Below are 23,771 nucleotides of genomic sequence, written 5' to 3'. Positions count from 1 at the left end.
ACAAAAAAAAACCCTGTTTTTGTTCAGAACATATCGAATAGGACTCTTCCCTCTATGAACATCGAAACTGGTCATGAAACATGCCCCTGCACACGGTTATGTGGAGCAGGATTAACCGTAATACCGGGTGGTTTCCCACACGGAATTGATACTTTTGTGTCCTTCGGGGAATCCACTCTGCCTGTGCTGGAATTCCAGTGAGACCAGTCGGTTTAATTTGGAAAATTGAATTTCTGATTTCCACCGTCGATTGTGGAGGGTAGTTGGTTTGGAGTGCAAGTTTTTGAAAACTTCAACTCTGCAAACACTGCCGAAATGTGTTGTTCTTACAGGACAATCTTCGACCAGTTTGAAAAGGCACCAACTTTTACGGGCACCTTTGACTTGGAATCCACATGTCGATGGTTAGTTTCGCCAAATTTGGCTCGTCTTCTGTTCAAAGTTCAGAAGACTTGCAACTTTTCCTGGTTATTGTTGAACTTGCCGTTGCAACGTAGCTGTCCCATAAAATGCAGTCCTCGTTTGGTTTGTGGTTTTTCGTTGTTTTATTTTTTTTCCTGAGGGTTTTATTTGCGTTCTGGCACCAACACTGGATGATGGCTTGGAAATTTTATTTTCTCTGTTTCGATTTTGGCTTGTTTCAATTTTCTCTGGCTGGCTCTTCACGATGGTGGGGTCGTTTCGGTTTCTGGTTGTGTGATGGTGGCTTTCCGTTAACATATTTACCGCATGATTAAATTTTAAGCTGCTCTTTTTATTACCGGGAAACTATTTGGGAATGTAATTTATCGGATGCTGTCGAACTGGTCGAACGAGCATCGGAAACAAAAGGTGCCCTTTTTTCTTGGGGCTGAGCTGGAAAAGAGTAACGAGCTTTTCATTTGTTTGGTTTTTAGAATGTTGCTGATGGGGATAAAGAGTTTGATGATTTGTAACATGTTTCAAGAAGTATGAGATCTTTTCAAAAGAGTTTGAATTATTTTGGAGAATTGATTTAAGATTAAAGATTACGATAAAGTATTTTACCGAAACCTAAATTACCAAAACACAGCAATTTTGAAAAATGAATTGCTTCCACATGTTGACAGCCAACTGCTGAACAGTCAACCGAACTGAAACCCACCCTCCAAATGCACCATCTGTCACCGGCAACAACTCAACGCACAGTCAAGTGTTCAATTTTCCCTCAATAACCGATTCTGACAGGCTCCAAATCGGAATGCTTTTCATCCATCACCACAATTTTGAAGGTTGCCTCACGTACGTTTTGTTCAATTCTAGTTCCAGTGCCTGAAACGGCCAAATAAAAGACATGTGTTGCATAATTAAAACTCAAAACCTCCCTCCCTTCCTCATGTTTTGTGGATTTGACTGACTTCAGGCAAAAATAGCTACATCACAACTAGCAGCACATTTTAGTTTTGCAAAACGTGGGTGTTTTTGTTTGGAGGCTGTACGAGGAATAAAAAACCTACAATTGATTTAAGGTTGAGGGATGTCCCTAAATTACTTTTTTTGTTTTTCTTTCATCAACCTTTGATTTAAATGTCATGAAATCGTATCTTTGTTTTCTTATAACACTTTTTTTTAAACAATTTATTTTGTTGCTGGTGGGGTAGACCATTCTCAACTCAACAGTCATTCCATCATTCACAACCTTGGCCATTTTGGTGCAAACTGTTGCTTTTGCCTACTCAAAAGGATCCGGAAGGCATGTCTTTGCAGCGAGAGTCCCATACAGTCTTCACTCACACACGCCCGCCTCAACCAACAACTGAACAACAACCGTCAACGTCGACGGGATGAGGGCTGGGCTAATCAACATAATGTTTTGCAACCCAAAACCCCCCAAACTGCAGCCCACTGCCATGCAGCATCCATCGAGCCTACGCAAATGGGCATCACTCGCAGAACGTCACGTTCAAAACTAGCTAGGCAGCACACATATACCTCCAACACATTCAACCCCTCCCTGTCCGTCACTTTTACAACAAATGTTCATGTGCTGCCACCACTCACTTGGCTTAAAAGAGGGAGGGTGGGGGAGTGGGAGGTGATGTTTCCTGTAAAAAAGAGGGGTGTGCTGGGCCTACGTGAGTGATACACGGAAAACTGCACTGTGGAAATGCACTGAAAAAAACGATATAACTGAAATGGAACTGAACAATCTTATTTCATGGCTTTAAAAAAATCTTATGTTAAAAAAAATTTGAATCTGAATTTTTCTGACTTTTTTATGCGGTCTAAAAATTCTAATTTGTTGATCATTTAATAAACTGATTTAATTTATCACCAACTCCATAGTTTGTTGTACTAAAGCGATTAATTTAAAATACACTTAGTCAAATCAATGAAAACTATAAATTTTGCTTGTAAATTGCTGTTATAAAACAATGCAAAAGGTTTGGAAACATATAAAATGCTGGCAGTAGCTGAAACAGTGGTGTAAGTAATAAAATTGAGTTTTCATAGGGAATTTTGAAAATTTGCCATTTTTATTTTACTAAAATGGCTGTATCTTGGCACTGAAGTGACAAAAACCAATTGTCAACAATAGCAAAATTGTTCAGAAAATTGTAACCTACAAGATGGTATTGGTTGTGGTGCCAATATTTTTAGATGGATTATTGAGAGAAATTCGTGAATTTTTCAGGCAAAAAAAAAATCCGGCTTTGACATGCTGCCAATGAAAAATATCGACCTCCTAAATCAATATGAATACAGAACGTAATTGGTAGGACTCCTAACTATAATTTAGTATTAAATACGGGGCAATTTGAATGCATTTTCAGATTTAATAGCAAAATATGATATTTTTTTTTATGGAAACAGACCATATTTCAGTAAATCGCAAATCGCGACTTCTAAACGATTTATGTGAATTTTTCGTTGCATGAAAACATTGTTCCTGAGTAGTGCGTCCATCCCGGGAATTCCCGGGACAAAAATCCCGGGATTTTTCCTAAACCGGGAATTCCCGAATCCCGGGATTTTCTATAATTTGTCCCGGGAATTCCCGAAATTGAAAAAAAAAACATATTTTGGTCTGGAAATTCAGATTTGGTTGTGAAAATAGTAGAACAAAAAAAATGAATTAAAATTTGTATTCATCAAATCTCAGCATTAAATTGGTTTTTAGGAAAAAATATTATAATTTTAATTAACAGGTCCGCAAAATGCCTAGTGCTTTGAAATTTTTTTCTCTATTATTTTATTTTTTTTAAGACTGGATATATTTACGTATATTTTCGATTTTAAATTTGAAAAAAAAAAAAAAAAATCACATATCGAATTATTTATAATCAAACACCAGCATCTAGGGCAAATACGTACAAATTTAACGAATAAATACAGCTATTAAAGCAAAAAATAATTGCATGACGTTTTGGATGACTTCGGTTAAAACAGGAACAGAACAAAACAATCTGTACTTCCAAATGTATTGCTCTAAAATCTCCTGTACCTATTTAAACTGTAATTCTGATTTTCCCTCGGTTGGCGGTAGTAACTTGAAGATAATTTGTAAAATATGTTTTATATAAAACAATGAGTTCAAAACTTATATAAAATTTTACATTGTTTTTTAGACATATAAAAATTTTTTTTAAGCTGTTTTAGTCATGTCATATAAAAATATATATATAAAAGAAAAAAAAAATATAAAAGAATCCCAAAGTTTTTTTTTGAATAGATCCTATAAACATATGGAAGACAAAAGCTTATTGGACCTTTTCAAAAAAAAAACTCAAGAATTATGTAATTTGATTTGCAAATAAAAAAATAATTAATCATACTGGAATTTAAAATAGTAGTTGATAAAAAATCCTAAACACCACAAAGACAAAAAAAAATCTTTAAGGCTATTTTAAAACTGTCGTCTTTGTTTATATTGAAGTGAGGATTATCACCATTTGATATTATTAAGCTAATTCAATGATTTTAAGCTTGAAAACATAACAAATATAATGAAACATAGATTTTATTACTGGCATCCTTCTTCTTTAATTTTCTTAAGAATGGTATTTTTTCAATTTAATTTTTTTTTATTTGGATGAAACTTTGGGTAATTTTCTCTATGACCAAAGAAATCATTTTACATCCTTGATTCTTGCATACAACTATCCATACAATTTTGGCAACCTGTCAAACAAAAGGCTACTAATTTCTGATGATTTTCGGCAATGTTATAACTAATGCTTAGATTATTTTTTTCAGAAAAAATAGCCGCACTCCTTAAAAAAAATCCATTTTTTATTGAACGTTTACACAAAAATAAATAACTGCGCACATTAAGGCCATTTCCATAATTTTCAAAGTCACCGCTTCCCTGCAAAATCATTCAAAAAAAAAAACATCTTTCAAGAATTTTTTTCAAAGGGTCTAAAAATGTTATTGGAAATAGGGTTCTATTTAACTGAAAACAATTTGAAATACATTTCCCTGCGTTGATAATACTCAGTATGTTTTGACTCATATAACAATATTTCAAAATTTTGATGTACAGCACCGCATTTTTTTTTGTATTCCTCAGGTATATTGAAATCTCATTCTTGTAAAATGCATTTTAAAACACTTTTTTTTTTATTCAGTTATTGAAACCTTGTACCTTTTTTTTCTGAAAAATGTGTAAGCAATACCTACAACCTTGCCGAAGACACGAAATCGATGGGAAGTTCTTTTCTCAAGATATCGATTTTTGAATATTTTAATTACCTTTTTTTGTATGAACGGTTGTCGAAATTGTATAAAGACTTGTGATGACGCTAAATTTAAATAAGTTTCTGCAGAGATATTGATTTGTGAAGCAGTTTTTTTTCATCGTGCAGTTACTTGAAACACAAAAATCATCCCAGATATACCAAGCAGTCATCACAATTGCGGCATATCACTTTCGCTTTATTGTTCACTTGTTCACCCCTTTCTCCAACAACTCTAAACTCTGATGTCCAAAAATTTTCATTTTACATCCCCTCAAACCATGACCATATTTTTTACGCTTCCTGTTGAGGTTTTCTACCGCAAAATAAGAGGTAAGCTCGTGGGAAGGGGGCATTTTTCCGATTCACGTCACTCATCTCATGGTCATATTATTGCACACACCTAAGGCTACCAACTGTACAGATTTTTTCCTTACCATACGGATTTTCGACCCGCTTCGCGGATTTTTGACAGGCCGGAATTTTTGTACGGAATTTTTTGCCTAATACGGATTTGTACGGAATTTTTAAAACTTTGACTTAAAAAAAAAAAAAAATTGAATTGATTTTTTAGATTCGGCTAAAGCTTTTGCTAGTAGAAAATTTTGATTTAACTGTCAGTTTGGTTTTAAAGGGATAACTTGGATAGTTTTCCTAGGGACCCTAAATAGGGATACTGGTCGATGTGAATTTGACGTCCCAAACAGACACAAGTTTGACGTATCCAAAAGAGCATTTGACTTTACGCCCAGCAAAACTTGGCAGTGTTGGCAAGCACAAAACATACGTTGCCAGATCGATTCAGCAAAGTCTGCCAGTCTCCCTATTTAGGGTCTCTAAGTTTTCCGGGTTTTCTTCAGTTCAAAGTTGATTATCAATTATTGTTCTTTTCAAATTCCTTACAAAACATATTTATCTAACAAAAGATCCAAAGGCTTTCTAAAGCTATTGAAAACCTATGATAATTTGAATTAACAAATCTAGAGTAATTTTTGAAAAGGTCCTATAAGCTATGTTTCACATGTTTACGTTTAAAATTTTACGAAATGTCACGTTTAACAAAAAAATGGAAGAACATGATTTGATTCAGCAAATCACGGTTTATTTTTGGAATATTTTTAAACGTTCAAGTCTGATAGCAAAGTGAAATTAGTTAGCTGCAAAAATGACACAGTTTTATTTTTTTAAATCTTTTTTTCCAAATTTATCCAAATAATTCCTTGACAGTTTTTGTTATACATATATCATATCGGCAAAGTGTACGGATTTTTGCTCAGCAAGAGTTGGTAGCCTTACACACACCTAACCAACATAAACAACAACAACAATCATAATAATCAGTGCACAGTGCTGCTGGCTTTTTTTATGTTCTCTCCAAAAATAACGGGGTGGTTCCGCCTCAGCTCGGTTGCGCTGGTCCAGACCTTCGGGAGAAAGGGGAGTTTTTACCAGAGAAAAATAACCCCACCTTTTTTAATAAAGCAAAAGGGCCTGAAATCAGCGCCGCAATTTTCACAAGAAAAAGACCAACTCCCACCACCTCTCCAAAGCTCACTCGCTCTCTCTCTCAAGGACAAAATATGATGGACAGTTGGGAAAAATGAAAGGCAAGAAGACAACAAAAAGTGAGCAACTCAGTCGGCATAGAAGAAAAGCACCGTTTGTTAATGAAAGAGTTGCTGACGGTCGTCGTCGTCGTCGGCCATGGGAAAATTTGCCTTTGTTCGCGGTGGAAAAAACAACTTTCAATCTGTTGTTGGTGTCCTTTTGTGTGTTTTGGGGGATTTTTTTACCATACAACTTTGAAACTTTAAAATCAAGGCATCTTAAATATTACTTTTCGTTACATGTGCTGAAAAGTTGAACTTTTCAGCGCTAAAATGGATGCTGAAATAGTAGTTTATGCAACTAGTTGCAAAAAGAGGATTTTTTCAGCACGAGTCGTACATTTATCCAACGAGGTTCACCGAGTTGGATAAATACGACTAGTGCTGAAAAAATCAAGTTTTGCAACGAGTTCCATACAACATTTTTTGCAATTTCGAAAAACACCCATTGAGTGAAATTTTAAGTCGAATTTTCATGTATTTTGTCAATAAATCGTTTAAATCAAAAAAATGTTGAAAAGTGTTACTTTTCGAAACAAGTGCTGAAAAGTTCAACTTTTCAGCACCCATTTCAGTGCTGAAAAGTAGAACTTTTCAGCATTTATTTTGAAAAGTGTTGCTATTCGATTCTGTTATTTTTGGTACAGAAAAGTAGGCTATTTCGTCGTTCAAGAATGACAGGAAAAGTAAGTAGTTTCACGACGGAATTGCAAAAAGTACTTTTGAGAACTGTTGTTTTTGGCGATGAAAAGTTGGCCGTTCGTCAATCTAGAATAACAGGAAGAGTAAGTAGTTCCCCAACAGAAATTAAAAAAAAAAGACAAATTGTGGGCATACGATTTAGCGAACCTTTGCGTAAAGCAAAACTATGAATTGTTTTCATGTTTCATTTTCGGTTGTTTAGTTACTACAACCGCACTTTTTTCCATCACTAAACAGCAGTGACAGTTTTTGAGTGATTAAATGGTGAGATTCCACCGAAAAGAGCTGCTGGCCAAAGTTTTTCTTTCATCTCGCTCGATGCTGCTGCGCTTTTACCTTATACCAACCTCAAAATTATTCCTTTTTTGAGATTTTTTTTCCTATTCGTGGGAGTAACAAGAAAAAAGCAGCAAGTGAATCGGAAAAAGTTTTTCCCCCACCCTCTGAGTCCTGACGGCTTCGTCAATTTTCTGTGGTTTTTATCTTCTTTCTTTTACTTTTTTACGTTCCACGTGGCCATTCGCCGAGATTGTGCTTTTAAAATGATTGTCTCTCAAATCAAATAAGCTTTGTTTGGCTGCGGAAAATGGTTTGTAATGAATACGAGCTAATATTAGCATTCTGATTCAGATTTTGTTTCTGGAGGCAGTGAGGGGAAGATTAATGGTGCAAGTCAAGGAGGGAGATGATTACCTTCTGGTTTTGCGGAAGATTTCAAGCTTGCATTACTGATCGTAGAGGTAGAAAATTAGCTCAATCTACTTCAACATATTTCAAATCAACTTTTCACCTGGTGTCTGGCAGCCGTGTCCAAATCCTTGAAATCCCATAAAACAACAATTCAGTGCACATTACCTGATTTATACAGTTTTCGCCCTCCCTCGCTCAGTCAGTAAGCCCAGAATAGATCTCTCCTAGGAGACCGTCTGGGAGGTCGTCTTGTCTAGTGCGGAATGGAATGGTGAGTGTCATAAAAATTTCAATCTAGCCAAGTTAACTTCGCGCTTGGCTTTCGCGGAAAATACTTAAAGAACCCACGCTGGATACTTTATGGCAGGGTGGCTGCCCATTTTTTGTACCCAACATGCTTTTTAATTTCTTCACAATGATTTTTTTTTTAAAGGGGTTTCATACATGTAAATCGGCAAAAATGTCAGAGGTTGATTGACCGCACATTTGAACTTGTTCTTTAAATCTGTTTTCAGGGCATTAAACTATACATTTTCATCTGCTAACAAAACAAATTTGAAGCCATTTGGTTGTTTCGTTGCCGAGATATAGCTATTTGAAGTTAGCAGTTTCAAAAAACGGGTGCCACGATATCTCAACACTGCTCTGACCAAATCGGCTCAAAATTTTGGTGAAGACTCGTCAAACTATTCCCGTGTGCATGACGAAGGCCGATTTTCAAAAGGTTAGTTAAAAAAAAAAGATAAAAATATTTTTATGTTTTTCATATAAAAAATCGTCAGTTTTTGATTTTTGTATTTTTTTAAAAAGCAAAATTTAAAAATCGGGCTTCGTCATGCACACGGGATACATCTTGAGAGTCTTCACCTCAAATTTCAGCCAATTTGGTCCATCCCATCTCGAGATATCGTGGCCAGGGCTTGCGAAATTTCGACTTTTTTGGTGATAGCTGACAGAACACTCCAATCGTCTTCACCACGAAAACCTGATTTTTACATTCTACTTTCGTTCGTTTCACACACAAAGGAATGAGTGCTACGCAAAGTCACTCACACAATCATTGACTTCCCTCCAGGAGAAAAATCGCTTGGAGAGCGTTCGTTTGACATTCTACCGCGATTCCGATCATCTCTCCAATGATAGCAATCATATGACTCCTGTCACAACGCAGCATACGTTAGGAAGAGAGAGACAAAAACGAGAGAAAGAGAAAGAGCACGTTGTCTCGTTCGGGTGGCTGCTTGAGCTTGAGGCATTTTTCGTTCGTTTCGTCTTCGTGTTTACGTTCACTGACCGTCGCCAAGCAACGACGGTCATGATAGGTGTTGTGTGTCAGCGATCAAATATCGTTTTGGGAAATGATCGCTGACAGAATGTTCTATCGAATATCGAGCAGTCCCATTCAGTGATAGATCCCTTTTCAAGCATAGATCGTGGCACCCGTAAATCAACTCGGTGTTTAGAGAAAAACGCTCACAAAGTTTGACATTCCGCTTTGCGCATGGCAAAACTTTGATTTTAAATCTTCGTTTAATCATGTAATATCTTCATGAAACTTTCAGGAGTTATTGAAAATCATCTTTTTAGTGGATTAAATAAATTTTCTGTAACATGAAATTTGGTGATTTTCTACATGTATGTAATGTTGTTTTTAAATCCAGAACTTACTGTCTAATTCGCTGACATTTTGCATTTTATGTTTAGATTTTAAAATTCAAAATTGGACTCGGTGTTCCCTGGCCGAAATAATTAGATCCGTATTTTTAGGGTGGTCAAGCCGTGTTAGGGTAGTACAAAAAATTGTTATTTTCGGAGAAGAGGCTTCTCGCAAAACTTACTAAAGACTGGTTAAAATTTCTAAAAAAAATTGGTTAATCCTAAGAAATTTTTTGGAGTTCACAGTTCAAGCCAGGTCACAAAAATCATGATTCTTACCTGGGTGCTGAATAGTGGTTCGCAAAACGGCCTCAATTTTGAACTGTCAAAGTGGAACCAATTTACGGTTCGCCAAAAGTAGAGAGTATTGTGATCGATCATTAAAAATTGTTTTTTTTTTTTTTGCTGGAATGAAAAATTTGTGGCTTTTGAGAACCTGTGGTTGAAGTCAAGAGACCTAAAAAAAGTTGAAGGCGAGATCGTATTTTTTATGATTATGAATTGAAGTTGTTTATGGAGTCGATGCGGTTGTATCCATCCAAAAGCTGTCTCTATTGTTTGATTCCGTTTGAAAATCTGGTTTAGTGAAAATCCTTTCTGTTCGTTAGAATTAGCGATGTTTTTTCTTTGGATCAGGAAGAGCTTCAGGATTCTAAAATCAGCCAGGGAATTTAATTGCGACATCGCAGAATTACACTCTCGCCGCAGATCTTCGTCACCCGTAGAAAAGAAAAATCTCTTCTAAGCGATTGAATCGCGACAATTTTGCAGCAAAAAGTTTAAAAAACTAGACAAAATAAAACACACACTACTGATTATAAAACAGCTCATTTACCAGTAAGAAAAAAGTCATGCTTGTGCTTGAACAGCCTCCTCCTTTGTAGATGTAAACAAAGTGGGATCATTCGAAAATCACGTTACGCATTCTCTCTATTCATCACCCAGATTCTTACCAACAAAAAGGTAGAGTTTACTAATATAATGGTCGAAAAAACAAGCTGTCAAGGGCAAGGTACTGATTGAAACTTCAAACATTGTGAAAGCAATAAGATCGGTTACCCGAAGCATCGATTACCCGATTTTTAATTTTATTATAGGTATTAGTGGAACTTCTGTTAGTCCGAGTCATGATTATTTTTTTTTGTTATTTTTGCATTTTTATTTTCATCATTTAATTTGATTTACATTTGAGGGGTTGATTGTTACACAATCTTTCACTGCCATAGAGGAAGAAACCAAATCAAAACAAAATTTGAGGCTATAGCTATTTGAGCCTATAGGAATTTTGAAAAGGCATAGTGTCAACATTAAACTGTGAGTGACTTTAGTACATTTCTGGAGCAACACGAGAAAAGGGCGGATAAGCATTTTGACAACTAGAACTATTCTGCAAATTCCGAGCCAACAGGTAACTTTTTCACAAAACTCGATGTGTTAAACAATAGCTGGCCTTCCCAGCTACCATCTAACGTAGCGAGTTTTGTTAAATAGTTACCTGTTGTTTCGGAATTTGCAAAATAGTTCTAGCTGTCAAAATGCTTATGCGCCCTTTTCAAATGTTGCTCCAGATTTCTTATACATCATACGAGTGACAAAACGGCCGCAGACAAAAAATCCTTTTAGCCACATTGCACCATTTTGTAACTCACAGATTTAATTTTTTAAAAGTCCTGAGCTGCCCCTAATCGCATATTTGTCTCATATGCATTTTCATCGATTTCGAGTTATTGATGCAGTTTGGTTCAAAATTGGGTGCTCTTTCAAAAGAGCCTATAACATCCAGTACTTTGTTCTAGAAATCAAGAGGAAATCCATCTTTTTTTCGCGAAAACTTAATACGTAGCCTTATGTATGGGATAAACTTCAAATGCGTTTTTCTTAACTCGCTGTTTTTGCATATCGGACATTCATGCGAACATGGGTAGTGAGTCAATTTGAAATCCAATTGTAAAATTGTACCGATTTATCGCCCAACCCGAAAAATCAATCACACCCACCAAAACCCATCCATCAGATATCGTCTATTTCCATGAGTTATTTGATGCGATTTGACGCACCCACGCACAGAGATTCTTTTTACCTCCCCCACATTTAAGGGGGAAAATAGAAAACAAACACCCATTTACGATGCCACCCTCAAACCCCGCACCTAGCAAAAAAAAAAGCTGCCTTCTTGCACATTTATTCACGGCGCGACCCCTCTCGCACTCTCGTTGCTCGCGAAGCCCATCGGAGGTTATTTGTTATTTTGATCCTCGGATTACCAACCCGGGGACGCGGTGGAATCGGTCTTTACACACGTGTCGCTCCTCACCGCGCAAGGATGAGGCTGCTGTTGGCTTACAGTGATTCACTCACCCCACCCTCGTCGAAACAGTGGACCGTATTTTTTTTCCTACTCCAAACGGTGGAAAATGCAAACGATAAGATTTGTTCCCGGGAGATGGCTCGGAACAGGTTGAACGACTAGGGTGATGCAGATCAAACTTATATCCTTTGATAAAATTAATCTAAACATTTTTTGTACTGAATGCTACAAATATTGAAAAATTATGATTTTTTTCAGTTTTTTTTTCGCACATTAATCCAACGTGGCGAGTTGGATAAACACGAAAATTGGAATCATCCTAAAATCTCCCAAGATTCGTTCCTGTACTCGAGATTCTCCGGAATGCATTCTGGCAGTGATCCAAAAGGAGTGAAAAAAGAACTTGCACACATGACTAGGCGGGTGCCGCCACACCCTACCTCCCTGATTGGAAACTCCAAGATTCCCTCCCAGAGTCATGTTATTACGATTATTATCCCACTCTTGTGCTCTTGTCTCGTGGGTCCCCTCCAACCTGCCGTAATCAGGGGGTGCGGCCGGAAACAAATCCCGGGCCACATTTGCGGCTTCTCCGCCTACCCCACCCCACCCACGAGGATCATGTAGATAAACAAAACCAACGTAATACCACCCGATATTGTCGTACTCGAGCCCCTGCCAGCTTGCAATAGATATGGCGAAGGACGATGATGTTCTGGTTCAGCACTTTCGTGGAATGCAACTAGGAAATGTTTGCTTTTTTTGGTGCGGGGAATTTTTAAGAAAAGAAGATTTTTTCTCTGGTTATTTGTTTCTGTCAAATCGTGACGACTGGCGCAAACAGATGCCTGCTTCAATAATATATAGAGTTTTTCAAACTTCGTCTAATAGTCGACCAATTATGTTTTGAAAATTGCTATTTGTGTGGCTAGTGGAGAAAGCTCAAGTTTGAAGATAAATACAAACAAATTTTCACCCAGGCTCAAGACTCCAAAAATGCTACCAATGCACAGTGCACTGTGATCCAGATCGCAAAATTAAGTGGAAAATGGATTTTCCGAAAAATGGTTAAGTTTTGGAGCTTTGGTGTCTTCAGAAGAGTTGTTGCATATGGAAAGGGGCAACTTTTGGTTTGGTTGAAAATTAGGGTGGTTCACTATTAGGGTGATTTTGAAAATTTAACTTTTCAGGAATATTTTTGGGAATTTTTTTGTCTTCTAAAAAGTTGTTGGGCTTGCCAATCCAAGCAACTTTGTCGAAGACACCAAAATTTTATCTCCATTTTTTTTCCTTGTAAAATTATCATTTAAACCCAAAATATGACCAAAAATCGATTTTTTGACACTTTGGGTCAATTCTGAGGGCAGATTCAGATTCAGCGGGCAAAATTACATGGAAAAACATATATTTGGAAAATTTTCGAATTTCGTTAGGGTGGTCCCATATGGCTTTCCCTTGAAAATTAGACTTTTTCAAATGAAGATATCTCGAGTTTAAAGAAAAATACCCCTGAGATTTTTTAAGCGTTTGTAGTGCTAGATCTCCTCTTTCAAATGCAACCTAGTGCTTAAAATTTGGCTTGCGCCATTTCGAGATATTTAAGTTTTAAATTTGCATCTTTTTTACATTAAAATGGCTGTAACTTTCGACCCTTAAGTCCAAATTGACTTGTCAGATAATAAAAATGTTCATTTTTTAGAGCTCTAAAAGTGCCTCGAATAACACTTTTCTCTAAAACTTAACCCTGAATTGCTACGCTAAAAAAACTGATTTTCGAAGGTTTGCTCAGATGCTTTTTCTAAATTTGTTCGTAGAAGGCGTAGATTGCGAGATAAAATTTTGGTGTCTTGGACAAAGTTGCTTGGATTGGCAAGCCCAACAACTTTTTAGAAGACAAAAAAATTCCCAAAAATATTCCTGAAAAGTTAGATTTTCAAAATCACCCTAATAGTGAACCACCCTAATTTTCAACCAAACCAAAAGTTGCCCCTTTCCATTTGCAACAACTCTTCTGAAGACACCAAAGCTCCAAAACTTTACCATTTTTCGGAAAATCCATTTTCCACTTAATTTTGCGATCTGGACCACTGTGCAATGAATGGATCCACTTGAGGCTGCAGTGCAATTAAAACAGGGCAAGTTGGGGTATCAATAAAAAACGAATCGTTTCTAAAAAGATTAATTAAAAAAGTGAAACTTTTCGACACAAGGGCAGAAAAGTTTTACTATTCAGCACTGAAATGGGTGCTGAAAAGTTGAACTTTCAACACTTGTATCGAAAAGTAATATGTTTTAATATTGTTTTGATTTGAACGGGAAAATTGGCTAAGCCTGTGGACTTTTGACTTCAAATTCTATTCAAAGGGAGCTTTTCGGAATTGCAAAAAGTGTTGTATGCAACTCATTGCAAAAATTTTTTTAAGCAAAGAAGCAAAATTTCCTTGAAATTCCCAATATCATTTATGGATGTAAAACTTTACTTGAAAAAAAGTACTCAATATTAAAAAAAACTTTGGCTATCCTCTTCTATCTCCGAAAAAAAAAGTTTGAAGAGCTGAAAAAAATCAATAAAATTTTCATTTTTGGGCTATGCAAATCCAACCTTTTTTTGTTGCCTTTCAGCTTTTCAAATATTTATGTTCAGAGATGAACGAGGACGAACACTATAGGAAATGAAAAAGACATTTTTTTGAACAAGTTTACCTTAAAACTTTAACTCGAAAACGGTGAATTAAATCATAAAATCTCGAAAGTTATTTTTGATTCCAAATTCAATGTTTAATCCAAAAAAGTATTTTGGATACTTTCTAAAAATATTTTTTTTTCAAAAATTCATCAAATTCCACTTATTTGTTTTGTGTTTTTAATAGATTAGTTTTCGGCGAAAACTAATCGATTAAAAACACCAAAATTAACTCGCGGCGATTAACCTCTAAAAAACAAATTTCACTTAAACATATTAAAAATGTGCACTTAAAAATATCAAAAGTGAATAAAATCGACGGGATTTAAGTTTCGTAAATCGAGTATTTGTGAAAAAAGTTAGTAAAAACGTGGGTATTTCTTCCGTGTACTGTCAGGACCCAATCTTACCCACCAGACCCATTGTCACCCCTGATGACGGTACCTATTTTTTCCGTAAACTATTAATCATAACTTACAACATTACCAAAGACACCAAATCAATTAGAAAATCCTTTCTCAAAGTACAGATTTACGAATAAATTCAAAGAACTTTTCTATGAACAGCCCCAAATTTTTATGGAGAAATCAATTCTGCAAAAGGGGGTAATTTGGACCTAAATAATCAATGGAAATATTTTCATTCAAATGGAAAAATACTAAAATTAAACAAAGTTTTTTTTTGCGAAATTCTAGAGAATTGTTCAGTGCTGATGTTATAAATTACACAAATGTTCAGTATTGTTAATTCGAAACAACAGTTTGCTTTATAAAATGCAATTTTTCCTGACATTTCTTTCATTGATATATAGAATTTTCGAAAACTATTTATGGCTAGGCTTTTTATAATCCTTTTGCAAAAATGTTTTTCATTGAATCGTTGCAATCATGGCCCGCATTTTTTTTTTTGATTTTTCTAACGATATCTAGGCAATATTGCAATGTTTTTATTTTACAAAAAAAGAAATGCAAGATGTTATGTTACACATGACCAATATCACAAAGCACAAAGCATCAAGCAAAAATTTTGCCCTAATCTCCTCTAAATCCATTGCCAAACATCGTCCCCAACGAGGACCATTTTCCGCCAAAGCGCAGGCCGCCCCCAGACACAATTACCATCAATCATTGTACAGCGTCGAGCTTTCCATTAGAACACAATTCAATGGCAGAGCGGTCGATGGGGTTGGGTGGGAAACCAACCTACAGCACCGAGTGCCAATAGTAAACGTTGAATAATCACGTGGCAGTCAATAATGGCGCGCCAGCTTCTCATTCAGTTGGAGTTGACTGCAACAACAGTAACATCAACACCGCCACCGATAATCACTTCCTGCCAATTTTTCCGCGATTCGTGAATGATTGGAAAACTCGCCGGAACTAATGAATGCTCTTTTGGCGGTAGGGGCGAAAAGAAGTGGGAGTTCGTTAAAATTGACGGTTTTGTCCGCGGTGCTGACATTTGGAATTATTTGTAAACTAATTGGTTTCGTAATTGTGAATTTACAAATTGAGATAAACTTGTCCAATGTAACTTATGTCGCAAAAAAATATGTCCATCTTGGTGAAATTTTTTTTCAACTTTTTCACTCATCCAACTTTCAAGACAATCTTCACCACGAACAACGGCGTCGTGGTTAAACACAATTTTGCACGAAACCCAAGCCAACGAGTCGCCTTGTGTGGCAGGAAGAAAGCAAGCACGAACCGGGACCTCCCTCAGGTCCCGAGCATCAGGTGGCCAAAACGAAGCATTTATACACTTTTGCAAAGCTGGATATCAATTTCCTCCGCATTCGGGCCCCCCCAAAGTGGCTTTCTCCCCAGGTTTGTGTTGGCCGCTCAGGGCACGACCCACGAACGAGTGGCACTTTCTCAAAAACGCATTTTAGCGAAAATAATAAAAATAATGCAATATGTTATTATTATTAATTTACTCCTCAGCTTTCTCTCGCGGCTTTCCAGAGTTTCCGTACACCATTAGCATTTCCCTCCGGGGAGGTGCTCAAAGTGGCATATTTCTTCCATAATTCTACCACGATTTAGTCACATCCCACCCTGGCGTGCAGTGAAAGCGGAAACAAATTTTAAATTAACTTCCGTTTGCGGTGTGGGAAAGGATCCGTGGATAAGCCTAACCGTTAAATTCAGCACCCCCAGGATTCCTCGGGCCAAACTCGCGATCCAGAGTAATCCAGGCGGCTACCTAATTGTAAGATTACTTAAAAGGTGGCCATCAGTTCAGAACTGGGTGGAGTGTGGAGACTAATTACAACAATTTGTTTTGCAATTCCGTTTTAGAAATACTTCATTTTTATATCATTCTATAGTGACAACCCAAGTAACATTTTTTCCAGGAGTTCTACAAGAGCTCTTCAAGATAGCTACAGCATAGCAGTTTGGACCGCGGTAGGATAAAACTCTCTTCAAGTACTCTTCCAAACTCCTGAAGAAGTTTTGAAGAGAATTTTATCCTACCGCGGTCCAAACTGCTGTGATGTAGCTATCTTGAAGAGCTCTTGTAGAACTCATGGAAAAAAATGTTACTTGGGAATACAGCCTACTGGTCATCACCAAAAATAACAATTCACCGTTAAAATCAAAATTATATTACTTTTCGATACATGAGTTGAAAAGATCATCTATTCAACACCCATTTCTGTGCTGAAAAGAAGATCTTTTCAGCCCTTGTATCGAAAATAGTGTTACTTTTCGAAACAAGTGCTGAAAATCCCCTTTTTGCAATTTGTCAACTCAAAAATCAAAAAAAGTTTCTAACAGTATTACTTTTCAATACAAGTGCTGCTATTCCGTTGCGTAACTACTTAATTTTCATGTCATTTTTGGATGCCGAAGCAACCTGCTTTACATCGTCAAAAATAAGAGTATTGGAAAGTAGGGTAGAGTAGTCATCAATGAGACACAGGGAACAATGATAAAATGGCTCTCACAAGTCGTAGTTTCAACCAATCAGGCTCATATTTGGGGTAGAGCGTCCAATTTCCCGTCCCGGGAAAAAATTTCCCGGGAATTCCCGGGATTTCCCGAAAAAAAATATTTCCCGTTTCCCGGGAAATTTGTAAATTTCCCGGGAATTCCCGAAATTCAAGCTGAAGTATACATTTTCTTAAATTTTTGGAACCATTTTTTTAAAAAGCTCTGATAAAATAATGAATCAACAAACTCAACATGATTTTGTTCAATGAAATGTATTGTTTGGCTTATATATAATTAATCAGATTATCAGAAATTATGATATCAGAATTATTCCTGATCATATCAATTTTTGAAGCAACTGGGAATTGATCTCGCTTAGTGAGTATTAAATTATTACAATTAGTTAGGCTTTTAACAGATTGATGTTATTTCATTTAAACAATATTAACTCCTTACCTCCAAATTAAAATTGAGATTTTTTTACGATTTTGTTTACCATGATCAAATGAGATGAAAATCGAATTTGTGCAAAAAGAATTAATTCAATTGGTTGAATACCTAGTACTAAACAAATTACAATTTGAAGTAAAAGAATTATGGAGCACTGGTGCAACTCCAGGTGTTTGAGAGTTAGATGTGAAAAAATAGAAGACTTTTTGTGAAATGAAGTTAATTTATCGTATAATTTAAATCATGTTGCATAATAATACAACAAAAAAAAAACATTGAAAAATTACTTTCTATTGTTTGTTGTCAAAAAATGCAAAAATACATCAAAGCTTGCTTCAAATATTTGAAAACATTGGGTTGTTTGGAGTAAAACCAACACTAAAAAGCTTTACCATTTGTTATATCTTGACAGATACATATTTCGTCTACTACTTGCAGACTTCATCAGTGTTCTGTTCTCGACTAAGAACTAAGACTAAGACTCGAGAACAGAACACTAATGAAGTCTGCAAGTAGTAAACGAAATACGTATCTATCAAGATATTAAAAATATATAGCGGAATTAGAAGGAACAACTCGTCTCTTTGAATTCATAGTAATGCATTCTGCTAAAACGCTCAACCAAACCACAAGAAATTTTATGATTGTGGATTATGGATTCATTTTACTCACAGTTTAAACACATTGATAAAAAATATATCTTATCAAAAACTACCAATATACATTTTCTTGTAGTTGAATGATTTTTTACATGCAGTCAAGCTGTTAATTGATTTTCACACTTATTTAAAACATAAATGTTGATGTCCTATACAATTTTGTTGCATAATATTAATTAAAACCAAAATCATAACAATTTTCAATAAATTTAAAATTTCCCGGGAATTCCCGGGATTTCCCGGGAAATTGGCTGAAAATTTCCCGTTTCCCGGGAAATTTGTAACCCCGGGAAATTGGACGCTCTAATTTGGGGGAAAGGTGTGTCTTCTGGATACACGTCTGCCATTATAGTGGGTTTGGTTATGGACGCTCCCTTGAAAAGTTATTCATAAATGTTTGATTCTGTGGTGTAAAAGTAAATTATGGACAAAAATTACTTTTACGCTCGTAGGCTGCCATTAACTCCAAAACTAATATTTCTTCAAATTTCTTTCGACGTTCCATAGGGATTGAGTTGGGCTACAATGTCCTTTCATTAGGTTTGGCCAAAATTTATAATATACCCAGTATCCAGGTCTGTCTCATTGTTCCCCACTAGGGTGCCCAGAAAAAATGACCCCCTGCTCCACAAGCGGAAAACGGTTTTTTGGGCTATTTTAAGCATCTGTGCAAATTTTGAGCGAAATTGATTGAGACTAACCCATTGATACCCGAGCCTAAAGTTGGTGAAAAAAAAGTTTTTCATACAAAAATGACTTTTTTAAATCGCCAATAACTTTTCAGTATCGAGTTTTACAGCTTTGGTATGTTCTACAAAGTTGTAGAGCATTAAATTTCCATTGAGAATCTCACTTTTGAGAATATTTGGATGGAAGTAGCGCACCATGCAGACCAAACCGTAATAAAATTGAGTTTTCCATACATTTTTTCAATTTTTCTCATACAAACTTCACCTCCGAGTATCAATGGGTAAATGTTGACCGATTTTGCTCATATTTGGCCCAAAGTCCTAAAATAGCTCAAGGAACAATAATCAGCTTGTGGAGCGAGGATTTGAGAAAAAGTCCCATATTCTGGGCACCCTATTCCCCACTAATTTCAGGTCATGGGTAACAATGAGACACTTTGATTTTTCTTCATTAAACTTTTCAAAATCTATGGAAATCTTTCAAAACATGAATTAAAAGTGATTTTTGGCATATTTATAGAGTTTTTTACTTCTTTTAACCAAAAATACAAAGTTATTTGGTATAAATACAGTCATGCCTCGGTTTAGCACCGCATATGGGGGATGCAAAACCGAGGCGTGCATAACCGAGGCACAGAGCTTATGGGATTTTGGCTATATGGGAGACATTGGCTTTAATCGTACGAAAAATCATGCAAACATCAAAAAATTATAGTGTTTTGGAATCGGGATGATGTCAGCTATCCATTAAAATTATTATTTCATGAAAATTTTCACAAAAATACGTATTTTTCCTGTATTTCAAAAATGCATTTTTTTTTCTCTAAAGAAACCAAAAATAGATTGTTATTGCAATATGGGTATCAAATGATCAGGTTTTTTTCATACATTTTGGATGCAATAACAACATTTTTAGAAAATACTCTAAATTTACACAAAACTACGTTTTTTAGAAAAAAAATACTCAAAATTTAAATTTTGCAATATGGGTATCAAACGATCGGGATTTTTTCATACATTTCGAATGTAATAACAACATTTTTAGAAAATACTCAAAATTTTCACAAAACTACGTATTTTTTTACGTATTTTCGAAAAAAATACTCAAAATTTCCGTTTTTACAATGTGGATATCAAACGATCATATTTTTCTACATTTCGAATGTAATAACAATATTTTTTGAAAATACTCAAAATTTTCACAAAACTACGTATTTTCGAAAAAAATACTAAAATTTTTAGTTTTTACAATGTGGGTATCAAACGATCGGGATTTTTTCATACATTTCGAAAGTTATTAAAAAAATGAAAATACTAAAAAATTTCACAAAACTACGTATATTTGAAATAAAAAGAATGATTTGATTATTTGATACCCATATTGTAAAAACTGAAATTTTGAAAAAAATTACAAAAATACGTAGTTTTGTGAAAATTTTGAGTAATTTCAAAAATTTTGTTATTACATTCGAAATGTATGAAAAATCCCGATCATTTGATACCCACATTGTAAAACTGAAATTTTGAGATTTTTTTCAAAAATACGTAGTTTTGTGAAAATTTTGAGTATTTTCAAAAAATGTTGTTATTACATTCGAAATGTATGAAAAAATCCCGATCGTTTGATACCCACATTGTAAAAACGGAAATTTTGAGTTTTTTTTTTCGAAAATACGTAGTTTTGTGAAAATTTTGAGTATTTTCAAAAAATATTGTTATTACATTCGAAATGTATGAAAAATCCCGATCGTTTGATACCCACATTGTAAAAACGGAAATTTTGAGTATTTTTTTCGAAAATACGTAGTTTTGTGAAAATTTTGAGTATTTTCTAAAAATGTTGTTATTACATTCGAAATGTATGAAAAAATCCCGATCGTTTAATACCCATATTGTAAAAATTTAAATTTTGAGTATTTTTTTCGAAAAAACGTAGTTTTGTGTAAATTTAGAGTATTTTCTAAAAATGTTGTTATTATATCCGAAATGTATGAAAAAACCTGATCATTTGATACCCATATTGCAATAACAATATATTTTTGGAAAAAATTGCATTTTCGAAATACAGGAAAAATACGTATTTTTGTGAAAATTTTCATGAAATAATAATTTTAATGGATAACTGACATCATCCCGATTCCAAAACACTATAATTTGTGATGTTTAAATGATTTTTCGTACGATTAAAGCCAATGTCTCCCATATAGCCAAAAACCCATAAGCTCTGTGCTTCAGTTAAGCACTGGGTCGTGCTTAACCGAGGCAGCTGAACGGTGCAAAACCGGGGCAGTGCAAAACCGAGGCGTGCAAAACCGAGGCATGACTGTATACGGATTTTACAAAATTTAAATACTTTTTAGTATAACTTTTGTTAATTGAAGTTTCATGTTGGCAAAATTGCTCTAAAATGTTCAAGGCAAGTTACCTGCAATGGAACAATACAAAAACATGATGTTTTACTAGAAAAATCTTGATTTTCGTAGTGTGTCTCATTGTTCCCCAGCTGTCTCATTGTTCCTGCCAAGTGCGTCTACAATGAGACAGTTAAATAACTTTGGCTGTATACGTCAGATAGATCTCATATTTTGATCAATGTTAGAACAAATTAAAAGAAAGAAAATGCAACAAAAAGCTCATTAAAACATGCTGATGTAAAAATGAGAAAAATCTTTGAAAGTTGAAACCAAAAGTGTCCCATTGATGACTACCCTACCCTACCTTCCTTTGCAGTTCCCTTGTAAAGCTACTAACTTTTCCATTGCCAAAAATAACAGTATAATCAATTTATTATTATACCAAAAAAATAGTGCTCAAAATTTTACATTTTCAGCACTTGTATAGAAGTGATATACTTTAAAAAAATACATTTTTTGTTTTGTTTTAACATGCTCGACTACCGTAAACATGTGTAATTATGACTCGGAACTTCGGCAACCAAATTCAACCAAACTTTGGGACAAAGCACAGATTGGTCAGCCAAACAAAACATGTTTGTTATTGATTACATGGCGTGCTCTAGTGTCGGAACGTCAAAAAGCGACGTGCGACTAGATAGCACGACAACGTCGGCTTGTTTTCGAGAGAAAAACATCGTTCGTTTGCCCACCATTAAATTAACGAAACACTACAATTAAACTCCCCGCACACCAACCAAAACAAAGTCCTATTTCACGCCATTACCGCTCGTCAGCCGGAATTGATTTGACTTAGTTTCGTCGTTTATGCTTTGTCTTCTTCCCCCATAACGCCAGCTGCCCCTTTTGGGCGGCCCTGACTGACACTTATCACTTCTACTCCGGCTCCACACCGGTGAGTGTCACCTTTTCTGATGTAATTACGTAAAGAGCGATTTTCCGGCCCGGCGGTCCACGTGGCAGGCAAAAAAAAAAACTTTTCGGAAGCACTTTCTTCTTAAAGCTAGGTTAATGCTCGCTCGCGCAGGGAAATGGCCCTGCGGGAAGGTGAATAAATTAATGAAAATGATAAATTACCGCCGCGGTTTAGACGAAATTCCATTACGCTTGAGTCTATTTGGTCAAGGGACCAAGATTTTGCCTCGCTCGAGGGGGAGGATAATTATTAAGATTACATTGTAATCCTTGGACCAGAAGGACATCTGCACGGGACAAGCTGTTTTGCGCGGTAATAAGGGACTTACCCGTTCCGTGTCTGTGCGAAGATAGTACAAAATCTATTATTAACATAAATTGAAAACCAATACACATGCTGCCGGAAACGGAATCCTTGCCGGAAAAAGGGATTCACTGTAATAAGACGGTAATACGAGGCCAATAACAGAAATAACGATGATATGATAATAGTAAAGAGATTCCACGCCCCTCGTGGAAACACGAATCCATTCTCTTCGGGGAACAACCCGAGGAATCCTTAACCCTGAAGACCTGCCGCAAGGGTGAAAGCCACCATTGACACACCCTCGGTAATCCCGGCTACTAATTCAGCTCACCTCTTTTTTTTGCGCTGCCGAAATAACTTTTGCTTCTTGGTACACTCAGTTTTCCAAAAAGTTTTATTCAAATTTGTTAATTTGTTTGCATTTTTTTTTCTTTCCTGCGATTTTAAGGATTTGAAGAGAAATTGAATATTTAAAAAAAGCCACTGAGTGCACTACATGAAGTGGTCCAAAAGTCAGATCCAGGAACCGAAACCGTTGTCTGTTGCCAGAAACACATCTTGTTGTACTCCGCCCCCCTCTCCCCTTTCCTATAATTCTTTGGGTTGGACGTCGAGCAAGGTACAAATTGAATAAAAATCAGATCGTAATCATATCTTGTGCCCACTGCCCACTTCATGGGTGGGTGGATTCCAAATAATCTACCAATTTGTAGCGCAACGAGATATAAACAGAGAGGGAGGGAAATGAGTGTACTGGAAGATTTGGGCGGATGGGGAAAGTAAGACGGTGGAAATCAGTTGGATTTGAGTTGGGGGTCGTCCTTAAAAGATAAACTTAAAAAGAGAAAAAAAAATTTGTTGATTTTTGGAAAAAAATGTTCATCTCTGAATACAAAAGGATGTCGTTTTGATCGAAGTTTGCTAAATTTCATTAAATTATCCGGGAATTCCCGAAATTCAAGCAGCAGTATACATTTCCTTAACTATTTGGATTTTTATCAATTAAAAAAAATATGAAAGAGCTACTATTTTTTTTAAACTCAATTTATTGATCTTTT

At 35.7% G+C, this 23,771-nt stretch overlaps 1 protein-coding gene across 1 annotated transcript in view; it reads left to right on the top strand.

Moving 5' to 3' along the window:
- Window positions 1–23,771, top strand: part of LOC120414555 (caldesmon-like) — a 45,815-nt gene that overhangs the window by 3,545 nt on the left and 18,499 nt on the right. Inside the window, exon 2 of the mRNA XM_052709062.1 lies at window positions 22,329–22,386. Within this exon, the coding sequence (XP_052565022.1) occupies window positions 22,329–22,386 (58 nt within the window). The remainder of the gene's footprint in view (window positions 1–22,328; window positions 22,387–23,771) is intronic.

The sequence above is a fragment of the Culex pipiens genome, chromosome 2 (genome assembly GCF_016801865.2).
Source record: "Culex pipiens pallens isolate TS chromosome 2, TS_CPP_V2, whole genome shotgun sequence".
NCBI lineage: Eukaryota > Metazoa > Arthropoda > Insecta > Diptera > Culicidae > Culex > Culex pipiens.
This window is presented reverse-complemented; position numbering and strand designations above follow the sequence as displayed.